Genomic DNA, 15,977 nt, shown 5'->3' with positions numbered 1-15,977 from the left:
AAGGATTTTGGTGTATGAGAGCTCAATGTGAATTCATACTTAGAGAGAATGTCTGCATTTCTCAGCCTTCTTGTCATACAAGATGTCAGATTAATTATATAAAAACTCAGTTGCATGATGCCTTCTGGGTGAAACATTTTCATTATTTGTCTAAATCCAGCTCCAGTCTTAAGACCAAGGGCCACTTGGCAACACTGATTGTACAAGTTGATAAACTGCAATGTTTCTACACACAATGATAATTTGCCCGATGAATAGTATCTAGCAAAGACAGGAAATGATCCTCAGACCCTTTTTTCCTTTATTTGCATTAGAAATGTCCAGAAGGAAGACCGCACTCCTATGGCTGAAGAATACAGTGAATACAAGCACATAAAGGCAAAACTGAGGCTCCTGGAGGTGCTCATCAGCAAGAGAGACACGGATTCCAAGTCCATGTGAGGGGCGACCCCCGCCCGAGCACAGGGGGCTGGCAGCTGCAGTGAGAGTTTACTCTCCCCTGAGAAAGAGCAGCTCTGGAAGGCAGCCTTGGAGCTGGCCCTGCAAAGCATGCGGCCCTTCTGCCTCTAGACCATTTGGCATCGGCTCCTGTTTCCATTGCCTGCCTTAGAAACTGGCTGGAAGAAGACAATGTGACCTGACTTAGGCATTTTGTAATTGGAAAGTCAAGATTGCAGTGTGCACATGCGCATGCGCACACACACACACACACACACACACACACACACACACACACACACACACACACACACACACACACAGTAGTGGAGCTTTCCTAACACTAGCAGAGATGAATCACTACATTAGACCACACTCATCTACAGAGAATATACACTGGTCTTCCCCGGATAACTGAGAAACATGAGACCATTCTCTGTCTAACTGTGATAAAAACAAGCTCAGGACTTTATTCTATAGAGCAAACTTGCTGTGGAGGGCCGTGCTCTCCTTGGACCCAGTTAAGTACAAACGTGCATTGGAGCCCTATTTGCTGCCGCTGCCATTCTGGTGACCTTTCCACAGAGCTGCGCCTCCCTCACGTGTGTGAAAGGGTTTCCCCTTCAGCCCTCAGGTAGATAGAAGGTGCATCTGCCCACAATGGCAGTGCAGTCATCATCTTCAGGGTGTTTCTTCAGGACTTCCTCAGCTGACAAGGAATTTTGGTCCCTGCCTAGGACCGGGTCATCTGCAGAGGACAGAGAGATGGTAAGCAGCTGTATGAAGGCTGATTTTAAAACCAGCTGATGGGAGAAGAGCCTGGAGATTCTTTCCTGAACACTGACTGCACTTACCAGTCTCAGATTTTATCATCAAATACCAAGCCAGGCCAGCATGCTTATGGCAACCTGTTTGGGGCTGTTTTGTTGTGGCACTAGCCAAACATAAAGGGGCTTGCTTAAGTCCTAGCCTGCATACAGAGGATCAGGGGAGAGAAGGGGCCTGTGTTCCCAGCCTCCTGAGTACTTACCAGAGTTTAATTTTTAAAAAAATATCTGCACTAAAATACCCAAACTGACGGGTAAATGTAGCCCTCAGAGCTCAGCCCAAGGCAGAATCTAAATGACACTATTTTCGAGATCGTGTATAAAAAGAAAAAAATGTCATTCTGTCTGGCCAATTATAATTTTTTTCAAAGACTGTCACAAAGCTGTCTATATTAGACATTTTGGAGGGACCAGGAAATGTAAGACACCAAATCATCCATCTCTTCAGTGTGCTTGACGTCACCTTGTGATGTGTTGTTACTTTAACTCCTGCGCCTGCGCTGAGGACAGCGGGTTCTGGGTCCACCTTTGTGCTCTGCGAGGCCGAGCCCAGGCGTCTGCCCGCCCGCCATGGCTGACCAGAGAAGGTGCTTCAGGAGCTCTGCCTTTGACGACAAGTGTTACAGGATGAACACACAGCAGAGCCACCCTCCTGTATGTTTTGAAAGTTGCCTTCTTAAAGGGCACAGTTTTAAGGAAAAGAAAAAGAATGTAAAACTATACTGACCAGTTTTCAGTTTTAAAGGGTCGTGAGAAACTGGCTGGTCTAATGGGATTGACAGCAACATTTTCCATTGCTGAAGTGAGGTAGCAGCTCTCCTCTGTCAGCTGCATGTTAAGTCAAGGATGGGGAAAAAGAATGCCTTTAAGTTTGCTCTGAATCGTATGGAAGCTTGAGCTATGTGTTGGAAGTGCCCTGGTTTTAATCCACACTCAAAGACGGTACATAATCCTACAGGTTTAAATGTACATAAAAATATAGTTTGGAATTCTTTGCTCTACTGTTTACATTGCAGATTGCTATAATTTCAAGGAGTGAGATTATAAATAAAATGATGCACTTTAGGATGTTTCCTATTTTTGAGATCTGAACATGAATCATTCACATGACCAAAAATTGTGTTTTTTTAAAAAATACATGTCTAGTCTGTCCTTTAACAGCTCTCTTAAATAAGCTATGATAGTAATCAGATCATTACAAGTTAGCTTTTAAAGCACATTTGTTTAAGACTATGTTTTTGGAAAATATGCTACAGAATTTTTTTTTATGCTACAAATAAATGAGATGCTACTAATTGTTTTGGAATCTGTTGTTTCTGCCAAAGGTAAATTAACAAAAGATTTATTCAGGAATCCCCATTTGAATTTGTATGATTCAATAAAAGAAAACACCAAGTTATATAAAATAAATTGTGTATGGGATGTTGTGTTTTCCTTGGTAATTTCCACTAACTTCTTATATCTTCATGGAATGGAGCCCAGATGAAATGAGGGGAAGCCCTTCTCACAGTAGATCTTATTTGAAGACATGTTAGTCAGTGGTTTCTGGCTCTGCCAAGGGAGATACATTCCCCAGCAACCATTTCAGCAGCCCGGAATCTCAAGGCACTAGAAGCGGTGTCTTAATTGGCTTCACACAGACAGAATGCTCTGGACTGGGGTTTTTCCTTTGCTGTCTTAGAAATGTGTGTTTATTAGCACATACCAACAAAATAAATGTCAAGAGTTATTTCGTAAGTCTAAACTTAAGAATTAAGTTAAAGATGGCAGACTTATAATTTTCATAAGCACTTTTATTTTGTTCAGTCTGGAGTAAACATTGAAATAGATGTTTATATTAAGTATGATATCATTACGTTTCATCTTTGAATCCTTTAGTTCAGATTTCACGTTCTAAGACTTGTAGGTGCAAGATTTAGGATAAGGGCTAGCTTAGAAGTTTTTCAAGATGGTAGAAGTTTTTGTCCTGTGCTGCTTTAAAAAAAAAAAAAAAAAAAAAAGCTAGTACAATTTGGTGACCTCCAGATGAGGGAAAATTTCCGTGAAAGACCAAATCAAATTTCAAACTGGAATACTATTTTTTTAATTACCAGCTAGGATGTTGTCAGCTCTCAAGATTTCTTCCATTTGCCTACCAGTTCAAAGAAGTCTCAAAAGATTATTATTCATTGCAGGGATCAGTGATGTCTCCGTAACAGTGTTATTTTTGCTTTGTCTCATCCTAATTCATTGTTTGGGTGGCAAGGGAATAGCCTCTTGCAGGGTGTGCCTGCTCCCAGGTGTGACATTTCCAGCCAAGGACAAATGCCTCAAAGCTGTGCGGTGTCATAAATGTCACACTAAGGTGTCCCAAGACCAGCAGTCTTGGAATCCCGAGGGCTGAGCATTTGTAAATGTGGTTGAGCTTAGAATTCCTTATAAGGTGAATATTTAGGTTTACTATCAGCATAAAGGGATGGCCATGGTGCTAATTAAGCTAGTTCTGCCCAGGGGTTGCCTAGTTCTCAAGAGACAGAATTGGGCCCTGTGTCCAGAACGGATCACAGAGTTAAGGAAAATCAAAATTTTAAGTTTGGATCATTTTTGGTTTTAGAGCTTTTTAATCTGATGAAGATGCCATTTTCTTAAGAGTAACACCTTATGCTTTTGGTGGTATATTTATAGCTGAACACCATAAACTGTTGACAGCTTTGTGAAAGCTGGCTGTAGTCTAAATTCTGTTCTGCTCTCAAGAGGGGTCTTCCTGCCACACTGCTTCCTCGTTTGTTTTCCCCTAGTGGGGAGAGGTGGTTTCTGCACCAAGATCGATGCCTCTGTGATGCTCTTTTTCAGTATCCACTTAGTTAAATCAATGAGGAGGGACACACCACACTACAGTCTTGAAGCAGTGTTTCCTCTGAAGCTCTTGTGTTTGACAGAACTCGGTAAGTGCTTTCCTTTCCTTCCTTCATTTCCTTTTATTGTTTTTTTCCACTTGACACTTAAAATGTACTGAAGAGTAGACTGGCTAAACATATTTTCAAATTTTTATATATTCAAATTGTGCACACTGGCTCTACTTTTAAGTGGTGACCAACACAGCACACACCAAATCAGAGTCACGTATAAATGCACTGCACAGTGGCACTGGCCACTTTCTCAAGCAGAGATCATGTGTGTGCCTCAAAACGCAGGTTTGGCAAGTCCTCCAACTGAAAACACCCATACAGTCATGAAAATCTCCACAAATAGTTTTTGTAAAAAATATGGGCTCCTAACTATTTACATGACATGTAAGCAGAAGGCATTTGAAATTACCACTTTCCTTTTTAAAAATGTAAAATGCACAAAAAACATTTTATACATGACTATTTTGTATAAATGTAAAATATTTTAAACTGTGAAAGTTCTAGAATTTTTGACAGTGCCATCAGGATCAGGGTCTGACCTTTCCCCTCTTTAAGGAATCCTGTGACTCCCTGGAGCCCCTCAGAAGCCTCCTGGGGCTTTTTTTTTTTGTTCTATCTCCAGGCAGGGCACTGGAAGGTGATGCAAGCTGGGCGTACACTTCAGGCATGTCCGTTTTGTAGCTAGAAAAGTGGGTTTGTGCTCTATGCCCAGTTGCCTTTAAAATAATTCATAGAAAGCGTTGGAGGAGTGCAGTAATGAAGGCATTAAAGCAAATTTTTAAAAATTAAGTACGTTTCCAAAGCCAATGAGGCCATCATGAATAAATACATTAGCCATTTACTATTCTGAAACTAATAAGGCCACCAGAGAACTGAGAGACTTGGAGAAAGACACGTTTCAGTTGTGTGGAGGGAGCACCTCATCCTTTGCACTGCCTGTTCCTGTCTGTGGCCAAGTGTGCCCTTGCTCAGACCTCGAACAGCCTGGAGAGTTGGGCAGCAGGAGCTCCATGTCCCACCTGACAGCTGGGTACACAAAGCTGCCATGGTGGGTACGCATGCAGTGTCCTTTATGTGCTGCTATACATCCTCTAAGTGACAGAAAGTAAGCATTAAAAATATGCTAAGCCTGAAATTAAAAAATAAAAAAGGCTTGGAATAAGGGCCTAGTGCTAAAACAAGGATTCAAACTCAGATCTGTTTGGCTTCAGAGTGCAAAGATGCAATACTGCTAACACAGATGCAAGTTAATGCTGTCCTGCCAAAACTGAAGCTCACCCTGAATAATTCTGGTAACTATGGGCTCAAGTAATAAAATTTGGGCAGAAACGACAAGCTATATTTAGTGACTCTCATTTTCTTCAATATTCTGATGTTGCCTCTTTTGAGGGACCAGAAAGTTATACAAGCCCAAGTACACCAGGTTCCACAGCCTAGTACAAAGCCTGATGTCCTCTGAATCCCCCCAACAATGTTTTCACTTCTAGTCCTATCATAGCTTGCAGAACTGTGAAGTACCTGAATGGAAATTTCAGAATGGAGACCCACGCGGGGTGGGGGCGGGCTGAGGAGAAGCAGGCCCTCCCAGTGGCCTATTACCTCTTCTAGCTATGGATTCTGAATCCTGTAAGACAAAGTATATCACAGTCATCCCTGACGGGGTCAGCTCACCAAGGCTGTATATACACAGATTTGCACATTCAGTGAAAGTCAGAATTCCCAATTGCAGTTTTAGAATCCTGGCAGGCACACAGACAAATGGGGCTTGGCAGGTCTGGGATTGTTGACAGCTTGGTCCTCACCCTTCCCCTCCAACAACAAGGCTTAGACAGCAAGGGTGACTCCGTGTTGTGCTGCAGCTGCCTGGGGGACACGGCCCAGTGCACACCTCAGCAAGAACTCAGTTCTGACACCAAGAAGATCCCCATGTTACTATGAATTCTGAAATTGTAATCTTTTAGATGTCTGGATTCTTCTTTCTGTAAAGCAATTCAAAGATGTGCAGAAACCTTCATGTCAAGCTTCTGATCCTACAGCTTTGAGTGTTTCTTGGTAAGCCATTTTGAGACACCATGATTTTCTGTAACTTTTAAATAATTTAAAATTACTGGACAAGATGAGACGAAGGGGAGGGATACATTCCTCCGTAGTAGCAGAAAGCAGTGCGGCTCAAACTTGGATGCAGGTGCGCCTGCCTGGGGATCTGGTGCTGTAGCTCCAGGGAGTGCCTGACGTTCTGCTGACAAGCTGCCGGGTGCTGCCGGGCTGCTCGCCCAAGGACCTCACTTTAAATAGAGGCTGCAGACTGCATCCTGGGTTTTTATGGAAATGAGCAGCTCCACCAATTAATCCAAAACCCTGAGTTAACAGAGACCAGCACATTTGACAACACCCACAGAGGCCAAATGCTGCCTCGATGCTTGAGATGCAGACAGATGGCTCAGCTGTATGATTTGCGTTACTTACCCTCCAGAAATGTTTCTTTTTCTGAAAAGCGGTACCCATCTTATCAGGTGATTATGGAAATTTACTTGGATGACTGTAAAGTGACCACACAGTAAATCCTTAATAGATGATGGTGGGTGGGGTGGTTACTATCATCAGCCTCAAGGCAAACATTCTTCCTATCTTGAAGTCCAGCGACACATTCTGAATCCCTGCAAAAAACGAAGTGTATTTCACCGTATCATTTCCCCCACCAACACCCTCTGATCCTTGTTGGTGTGAATCAGAAAGAGAATACAAGTTATTGCTAACAGGATGAGTAAGATTCTATGGGAACATCATCCCATTCTCTTGGGGGAATACGATAAATTGTGACTATTACTATTTTCCAGCACATCACATCAAAACTTGTGCCACCTTCTTAGAAAAATTAATGCTTGCTAAATTCCTTCTCTCACAGAGCAGGGAAAACCCCTCTAAGTCTACTTCTCCCCAAAATGTTTTGGGAGGTCCAGATCTGCTCCAACATGTAAAAAGAATAAACCATTGACATGGCAGCTGAGACCAACACGGAAATGCCTGAGATGTGTGGAGTGAAGGAACAGAGTAACCTTTGGATGGATTTCAAAGTCACTTAAGTGTCCTGAAATTTCTGTCTCAGGGTGTATTTTTAACAACTGAAAACCGAACGTCCCCTTGGGAGGGGAGTTGCTCTGATTTTGGCACGCTCCTAACCAACATAATTCATCGAAACCTGTGGCCAAGGCTGACGCTAAGAGACCTGGGGTCCTCCACTCCCTCATCAACCCGTACAGGAGACAATTGCCGAGGTGCCATTGCCGAGGCCAGCAATAGGGCAAGCTTTCCCATTCAGGTGACTTTGCAGTCTCATTGAATAAGGCTTTGCGTCCCTCCTCTCATTACCTCAGACACTTAGAACTTCTAGGTCTTCTCTCCAATCTGCCAGTGACTTGAACTTGAGAGTCCTTGAACCTGGTTCACAAACATCTGAGTCCCAGAGAATGTCCAGGCATGAAAAGCCAAAAGACCCATTTTTTAACCAAAACAAGAAGCTTGGGCTGTGGCAGGCCAGCTCTGCTGGGACCACAAGCCAGTACCTAGTTGGCACCTGCTGCCAACCTTCGTCCTCAAGAGCACCAGCCTCTTATGACCCAGTGGGGAATGGGGTTACAGTGTTTCAGAATCTGCTCTTGCTTTCTGATCCTCCTAATCCTAAAGAAAAGGTAACCACAAAAGACTAATCTGGTTTAGTGTTTGGCTCCATCTGAGGGGTCTGTGGGTGTGTATTTTAATTCTTGTTTAAGTTTCTCAGTAAGTTCAACACCAGCAGGAGCTGAATCAGTAATTATCATAGACTGTCTCCAACTCTCATGGGATTAGGCCCAGGAAAATCAGCTTTTAGAAGATCTGAAGACCATGTGATTGTGTGCCCTGCCAAGTATCCAGCCACACTAGAGGAACAAAAAAAAAAAAAAAAAGATGACATCTGGATTAATTTTCTTGGTGCTACAAATAGCTAAGGAGTACACACTCCATTATTCTGGGAGGAAATAAAGCACCAAAGCCTGGACTAGCTAATCCATGGGAGAGGCTGTTATTAATACAGATCCAAAGAGTCTGTCCACACTGTAGTGGACACCTCTTCCAGCACCTATTCTGTTGCATATCCTAGGTATCTCACTGCACAAGTAAAGGGCACTACAGATGTTAATGCAAAGCCACACCTGAGCAGTGTGGACAAGCAGCCCTGCCTGCATCTGAGGCAGTCTATGTTAGCATCCCTAAGCAGAGAACTGTAGTCAGAGAGCAACATTTGCCACCCGCTCCACGGGGCTCTGCTCTCATGGGATTCATTCACCACTCATTACCAAAAACCTGGATTGGAAAGGCACTGTGATAAGTTCTGTGTCACTTCCTACTGGAGAACTCCCTTTGTCCAAAATCAGTAGGATAATGTTCACTGTTTCTGAAGAACACGAGGACCTGCTCTCTTCGTCCTCTTCCTTATCACAAATTTCTGTTCTGCTTTGTGAGATCCTGTTCACCAACAGAAGTCTGTAAGTGGAGCCCAGGCATGGTTCCTATCAATACTGCACAAAGGCACCTCAAAAATGGAGACATTCACAGAGCAGAGTACTCATAACTCATGGAACCTCTGCTACTAACGAAGTTAAGTTAAAGGCAATGTAGCATCACATTCTTAGGCACTTTTTGCTTGGTTACATTTTAAGAGTCAAAGACGACAAGACGACAACCAACACATACATTTCTCATTAAAAGAATATAATGAAATTCTGAAAAGTAGCTTTGATTTTAATGAAAGTATTTGTTTTTCCTCCGATACTTGACCCTAACATGAAGTATTCTATTCATTGGGTTTCACTGCAAATATATTTTGCTATTCCAGTGTATGCCCTCCCTTCACTTTAATCTCTATCATCTGATTAACTACTATTTGGACATTAATTCCAAACTATGATTCTGGGAGAAATGAACAGATACTAAGCAAAGAAAAAAGAAAAAAAAATTCCAAAGGACAGGGGATTCCGTGGAAAACTAAATTTGAGAAGAGGAGGAGGAGGAAACGAAGGACAAGAAGAAGGGGAAGAATGAGAAGGAGGAAGAGAAGGAGAAACAGGGAAAGAGAGAAGGAGGAGGAGAAGGAGAAAAGGACAAAGAGAAGGAGGAAGAGACAGAGGAGAAAAAGGAAAAGGAAGAGGAGAAGGAAGAAGAAGAAAGAACTAGTAGTCATTGTGCAATAAAGTTTAACTTTCTTTAAATTAGAGACAGCCAAACTTATATAATACAAATGTCCTTTTTCTTCCTTATTCAAAGTATTTTTCCCACAGGAAGCTCTGCTTTTTGCCAACTATTGAGGCCTCAATGTCTACTTATTCCTACTACTGAGAACACAGAGCCGCTTGCCGAAGAAGGGCCCAGCTGTGTGCTCATGGTCTCCCAGGGCCCATGGAGTGGCCTGACGACTTACCTGCCTGCCTAAAGAGGCCCTTCACTTTACCCTATGTCCCAAGATTGGACAGCATGACTGCCTGGGGAGGTGGAGGGGCACAGACGATTTGCACTCTCATATCTAGCCAGAGGCAAAGCCTGGAATCCCAATATTTACTAAAAGCCTGTTGAAATACATGCACTGTGGGATCCTCGATCAGACCTTAGGACAGACATCAGTGGGAAAACTGATAAAATCCAAAAGAAAAGTGTGAAGTTTCTTGAATAGTAATTTCCTAATATTGGTTCCTTGATGTTGATAACTATACCATGGTGCTATGTTAACATTTGGGGACACTGAGTGAAAAATCAAAGAACTCTATTATTTCTGCTACTTTTCTATAGATCTAAAATTATTCAAAAATAGAGTTTCAGAGTGATATTAGCAAGATGGTGGAATAGACAATCCCCCAGCATCACGCCCCTGACAAAAATACAATTAGAAACCATTCAATGACAAGAATACCACCATGAATATACCAGAACTCAGGGGAGAAGCAGAGAAACCACCTAGGCACACAGAATTGGGAGAAGCCATGACAGGTAGGATGAACAGTCACTTTACACATTTTACATTTTATACCTCTTCCCCTAAGCTGGCATAGTGCCACTCACAGAGATTTTCCCTAGACCCATGGTTGCTGGTGAAGGAGGGAACTGGAGGTGAATATTCAATCTCCTCACTGATCTAGGAATCTTCATGGGAAGTCTATTCTGGTCCTATTCGATCAGAACCATTGGGAGTGTCAGGAAAGCTTAACTACTTGGGGTGAGTTGGAAACAATGACCAGGGTGTTCATCATAGAAAGCTGATCTCAGCACTCTGATCAGTAGGGATACCAAGTTAAACAGACTGGCCAGGACCATAGTGCTTCAGGAGCACAATCCAGAAGAAGGCCCAAATCCCCAGCTGGGTTTTCCACAAATCCCAGGTGCATGAGTGGAGTCTTCCTCTAGCTCAGAAACAACTAAAAGGTCGAGATTAAGTTCCAGTGCCCTCTTAAGTCTTCCTCAGACTGGAAAACAATGGCAGGGCAGCAGTGTTGTTTCAGGGCAGCATTTAAACTCTGGTATTTGCTATAAGTCTTCCCCAGACAAGGAAACAATGGCAGGGCAGCAATTTAGTTCTAGAACATCATTTAATTTTTGATATTCACTGTGCCTTCACGAGACTGGAAATGACAACAGGGCAACAAGTCCGTTCCAGTACAGTCGTTTAGTTCCAGTGCTCAATATAAGTCCTCCCCAGGATGGGAAGTGAAATTTGAAAAACAATCCAGAAACAAAAGGAGACAATGACAAAGAAATAGAAAAAAATTAAAAGAAATCAAAGAGAAATCCTAAAACTAAGAATACAATAACTGAACTGAAAAACTCCTGAGAAAGTTTTAACAGCAGACTTGATTAAACAGGAAATAATTAGCAAGCTTCAAGCCAGAATATATGAAATTATCCAGTCAGAGTAGTAAACAGAAAAGAGAATGAAAATAGTGAAGAAGGCCTACAAAAATTATGCTACACCATCAAGTGTACTAACCTCCATGTAATTGGAATTCCTAAAGCAGACAAGGAAAAAAAAAGGCCTAGAAAGTATATTTAAAGAACAAATGGCTGAAAATTTCCCAAATTTAGAAAGACGAACAGCATCCAGGTACAGGAGCTGAGAAGTCACCAATCAAATTCAAATGAAAGAGGAATTATCCCCCAAGGAGCATCATAATCAAATTAGCAGAAATCAAAGACAAAGAGAGAAAAACTCTAATCAGCAAGACAAAAGAAAAATATCACATCCAATACAGCTTTCAGCAGACTTCTCAGTGGAAACCCTACAGTCCAGGAAAGGGTGTGATGTTATATTCAAAGTGCTGAAGAAAATGTCAACCAAGAATACCCTACCCAGCAAAGCTATCCTTTAAATATAAAGGAGAAGAAACACAAACATACAAACAAAAGCTGAGGGAATTAATCAACACCATACCTGTTTTATAAGAAATGCTAAACAGAGTTCTGCAATCTGAATATAATGGATGCCAACATGTAATAGGAAAACATCTAGCTGGGCATGGTGGCTCATGCCTGTAATCCCAGCACTTTGGGAGGCTGAGGTGGGTGGATCATTTGAGGCCAAGAGTTTAAGACCAGCCAGGCCAACATAGCAAAACCCCATCTCTACTAAAAAAAAAAAAGTAAAATAAACAAGACATCTGAAGGTATAAAACTCACTGGTAAAAGTAATAAAACGGACAAAATCAGAATAATACTGTAAATGTGGAAAGTAAACCGCTTATATCACAAGTCTGAAAACTTAAAGACAAAACTATTAAAAACAATAGTAAGTGTAGCAATTGGTTAAGGATAGGCAATATAAAAATATGTCAACTTTTTAACAAAAAGTCAAAATGTGTGGGGCGGATTAGACTAGAGTTTATTTTTCATAGTTTTCCTTGTAATAAAAGTTAAATCATTATCAATTTAAAATAACCTGTTACAATTCTCAGATGTTTCTGTAAGCCTCTTGGTAACCACAAAGCAAAAACCTACAAGAGATGTGCTAAAAATAGAGAGCATAGAATCAAAACATGTTACTAGAGGAAATCACTTAATCACAAAGAAATATAGGAAGAAAGGAAAAACAGAAGAAAGGATCTACAAAACAACCTAGAAACAAGTAACAAAATGGCGGTAGTAAACCCTTAACTATCAATAATAATCTTGACTATAAAGGGATTAAATTCTTAAATTAAAAGCGTCTAGAGGCTGAATGGATTTTTTTAAAAAATACAAGACCAAAGTCTATGCTGTCTATAATAAGAAACTCACTTCACCTATAAAGACAACCAGACTGAAAGTCAAGGGATGGAAAAAGATATTCCACGCAAATGAAAACCAAAAAAGAGCAGGAGTAGCTACAATTATATCAGATTACTTTAAGAATGGTTAAAAAAAAAAAAAGGACAAAAAGGACTCCTTCATAACGATAAAGGCGTCAAGTCAGCAAGAGGATATAACAATTGTAATATGTATCCAACACCAGTGCACCCAAATATATAATAGCAATATTAATAAACCTAAAGGGAGAGATTGACTGCAATACAATAATAGAGGACTTCAATGCCTCACTTTCAGCAATGGGCAGGTAATTCTGACAGAAAATCAACAAGGAACATTGGAGTTAAATTGCACTTCAGATCAAACAGACCTAATAGATACTTACAGAACATTCCATCAAACAGCTGCAGAATACATATTTTTCTCAAAAGCAAATGGAACATTCTCCAAGACAGACCCAATTATTAACAAATTTTTATTTTTATTTATTTGTTTATATTTTTTGAGACGGAGTCTCGCTCTGTCACCCAGGCTGGAGTGCAGTGGCACAATCTCAGCTCACTGCAAGCTCTGCTTCATGGGTTCCCGCCATTCTCTTGCCTCAGCCTCCTGAGTAGCTGGGACTACAGGCGCCCGCCACCGCGCCCGGCTAACTTTTTGTATTTTTAGTAGAGACGGGGTTATACCGTGTCAACCAGGATGGTCTTGATCTCCTGACTTCGTGATTCGCTTGCCTCGGCCTCCCAAAGTGCTGGGATTACAGGCGTGAGCCACCGTGTCCGGCCAACAAATTTTTAAAAATTGAAATCATATCAAGTATCTTTTCTGATCACAATGGAATAAAACTAGAAATCAATAACAGAAGTAATGCTGGAAACTGTACAAATTCATGAAAATTAACATGCTTCTGAACAATCAATGGGTCTATGAAGAAATTTAAAAGGAAATCTAAAAATTCCTTGTGACATTTAAATGAAAATGTAAGCACAACATACCAAAACCTATGTGATACAGCAAAAACAGTTCTAATGGGGAAGTTTATAGGAATAAACACCTCCATCAAAAAATAGAAATATTTCAAATAAACAATCTAACCATGCACCTCAAGGAAACAGAAGAGCAAGAATAAACCAAACCCAAAATTAGCAGAAGGGAAGAAATAATAAAGATCAGAGCAGAAATAAATTGAGACTAAAAGAAATAGAGAAGAACAAAAGTTGTTTTTTTAAAAAATAAGCAAAATCAAAAAACCATTACATAGACTAATTAAGAAAAAAGAGAGAAGGCCCAAATAAATAAAATCAGAGAAAAAAAAGAAGACATTAGAATTTATACCACAAAAATATAAAGAATCATTAGAGACCATTATGAACTACATGACAACAAGTTAGAAAAACTAGGGGAAAAAAAGATAAATTCCTAAATACATATAACCTACCAGGATTGAACTATGCAGAAATACAAAACCTCTAAGACCAACAGTGAGTAACAAGACTGAACCAGTAATAAATCCTCCCACAAAAAAAAAAAAAAAACCCAGGACCTAACAGATTCACTGTTGAATTCTACCAAACATTTAAAAAAGAGCTAATACCACTTCTATCCAAACTATTCTATAGAATTAAAGAGGAGGGAATACTTCTATTAGGCCAGCATTACCCTGATATCCAAACCAGACAAGGATACAACAAAAAAAGATCTGATAGCTCTGATGAACATAGATGCAAAAACATCCTCAAGAAAATACAAGCAAACTAAATTCAACACATTAGAAAGATCTCACATGATCAAGTAAGATTCATTCCAGGGATGCAAGGATGGTTAAACATACACAAATCAATAAACACAATATATCACATTAACAGAATCAAGAAAAACCACATAATCATTTCAACAGGTGCTGAATAAAGCATTCACTAAAATTCAACATCCCTTCATAATAAAAACTCTCAAAAAACTAGGTATACAAGGAACATACTTCAAAACAATAAAGGCCATATATGTTGCAAAACCCCGTCTCTACAAAAAATACAAAAATTAGCTGGGTGTTGGTGGCTCACACCTGTAGTCCCAGCTACTCGGAAGGCTGAGGTGGGACATGTATGTCAAACCCACAGCTAATAAGAGGAAAACTGAAAACCTGTCCTCAAAGATCTGGAAGAAGAGAAAGATGCCCACTTTCACCACTTTTATTCAACACAGTACTAGAAGTCCTAGCCAGAGCAATTAGACAAGAAAGAAGTGGTATCCAAATTAGAGAGAAAGAAGCCAAATTATCCTTGTTCACGGGCAACATGATCTTGTATTTAGAAAAAGCTAAAGAATACCAAAAACTATTAGAACTGATAAATTCAGTACAGTTACAGGATACAAAATCAACATACAAAAATCAGTACCATTTCTATACACCAATAGCTAACAATTTGAAAAAGAAATCAAGAAAACAATCCTATTTACAATAGCTATGAAAAATTAAATACCCAGGAATAAATTTAACCAAAGTGAAGGATCTCTGTAATGAAAATATAAAACACTGATGAAAGAAATGAAAGAAGACAAAAATAAATGGAAAGATTCCCCATGCTCATGTATTGAAAGAGCTAATACTGTTAAATATCTATGGTACCCAAAGCAATCTATAGATTCAATGCAAGCCCTATTAAAATACCAATAAAATTCTTCACAGAAATAAAAAAAAAACTATTCTAAAATTCATATGTATCACAAAATACTCCTAATAGCCAAAGCAACCCTGAGAAAAAAAAGCTGAAGGAATCACATTACCTGACTTAAAAATATACTTCAGGCTGGACGCGGTGGCTCATGAGGTCAAGAGATTGAGACCATCCTGGCCAACATGGTGAAACCCCGTCTCTACTAAAAATACAAAAATTAGCTGGGTGTGGTGGCAGGCACCTATAGTTCCAGCTATTCAGGAGGCTGAGGCAGGAGAATGGCATGAACCTGGGAGGTGGAGCTTGCAAGATCATGCCACTGCACTCCAGCCTGGGTGACAGAGCAAGACTCCGTGTCAAAAAAATAAATAAATAAATACTACAAAGCCATACAAACCAGAACAACACGGTACTGGCATGAAAACAGACACCTACACAGACCAATAGAACAGAATAGAGAACCCAGAAATAAAATCACACGTTTACAGTCAAGTCATTTTTGACAATGGTGCCAAGAACATACATTGGAGAAAGGACAGCCTCTTCAATAACTGGTGCTGAGAAAACTGGATATCCATATGCAGAAGAATGAAACTAGATTCCATACCTCTCACTATGTATAAAAACCAAATTGAAATGGATGAAATAAATTAAGACCTGAAACTATTATATAAAACTACTAGAAGAAAAACACTGGGGAAGTGCTTCAGGACACTGGTCTGAGCAAAGATCTTCTGGGTAAGACCTCAAAAGCACAGGCAGCAACAGCAAGAATAGATAAATATGATTACATAAAACTAGAAAGCTTCTGCACAGGAGTGGGAATAATCAACAGAGTAAAGACA

General features: G+C 40.3%; 1 protein-coding gene across 17 annotated transcripts in view; it reads left to right on the top strand.

Annotated features, from left to right (window-relative positions):
• FAM13A (family with sequence similarity 13 member A) overlaps window positions 1-2,675 on the top strand; it is a 376,873-nt gene extending 374,198 nt beyond the window's left edge. For all 17 annotated transcript variants that reach the window (XM_078002003.1, XM_078002004.1, XM_078002001.1 and 14 more), the window contains one exon: window positions 315-2,675. In XM_078002003.1, the coding sequence (XP_077858129.1) occupies window positions 315-441 (127 nt within the window). In that variant the 3' untranslated portion in view covers window positions 442-2,675. The remainder of the gene's footprint in view (window positions 1-314) is intronic.
• The last annotated feature ends 13,302 nt before the right edge of the window (window positions 2,676-15,977 follow it).

The sequence above is a fragment of the Macaca mulatta genome, chromosome 5, assembly GCF_049350105.2.
Source record: "Macaca mulatta isolate MMU2019108-1 chromosome 5, T2T-MMU8v2.0, whole genome shotgun sequence".
NCBI lineage: Eukaryota > Metazoa > Chordata > Mammalia > Primates > Cercopithecidae > Macaca > Macaca mulatta.
This window is presented reverse-complemented; position numbering and strand designations above follow the sequence as displayed.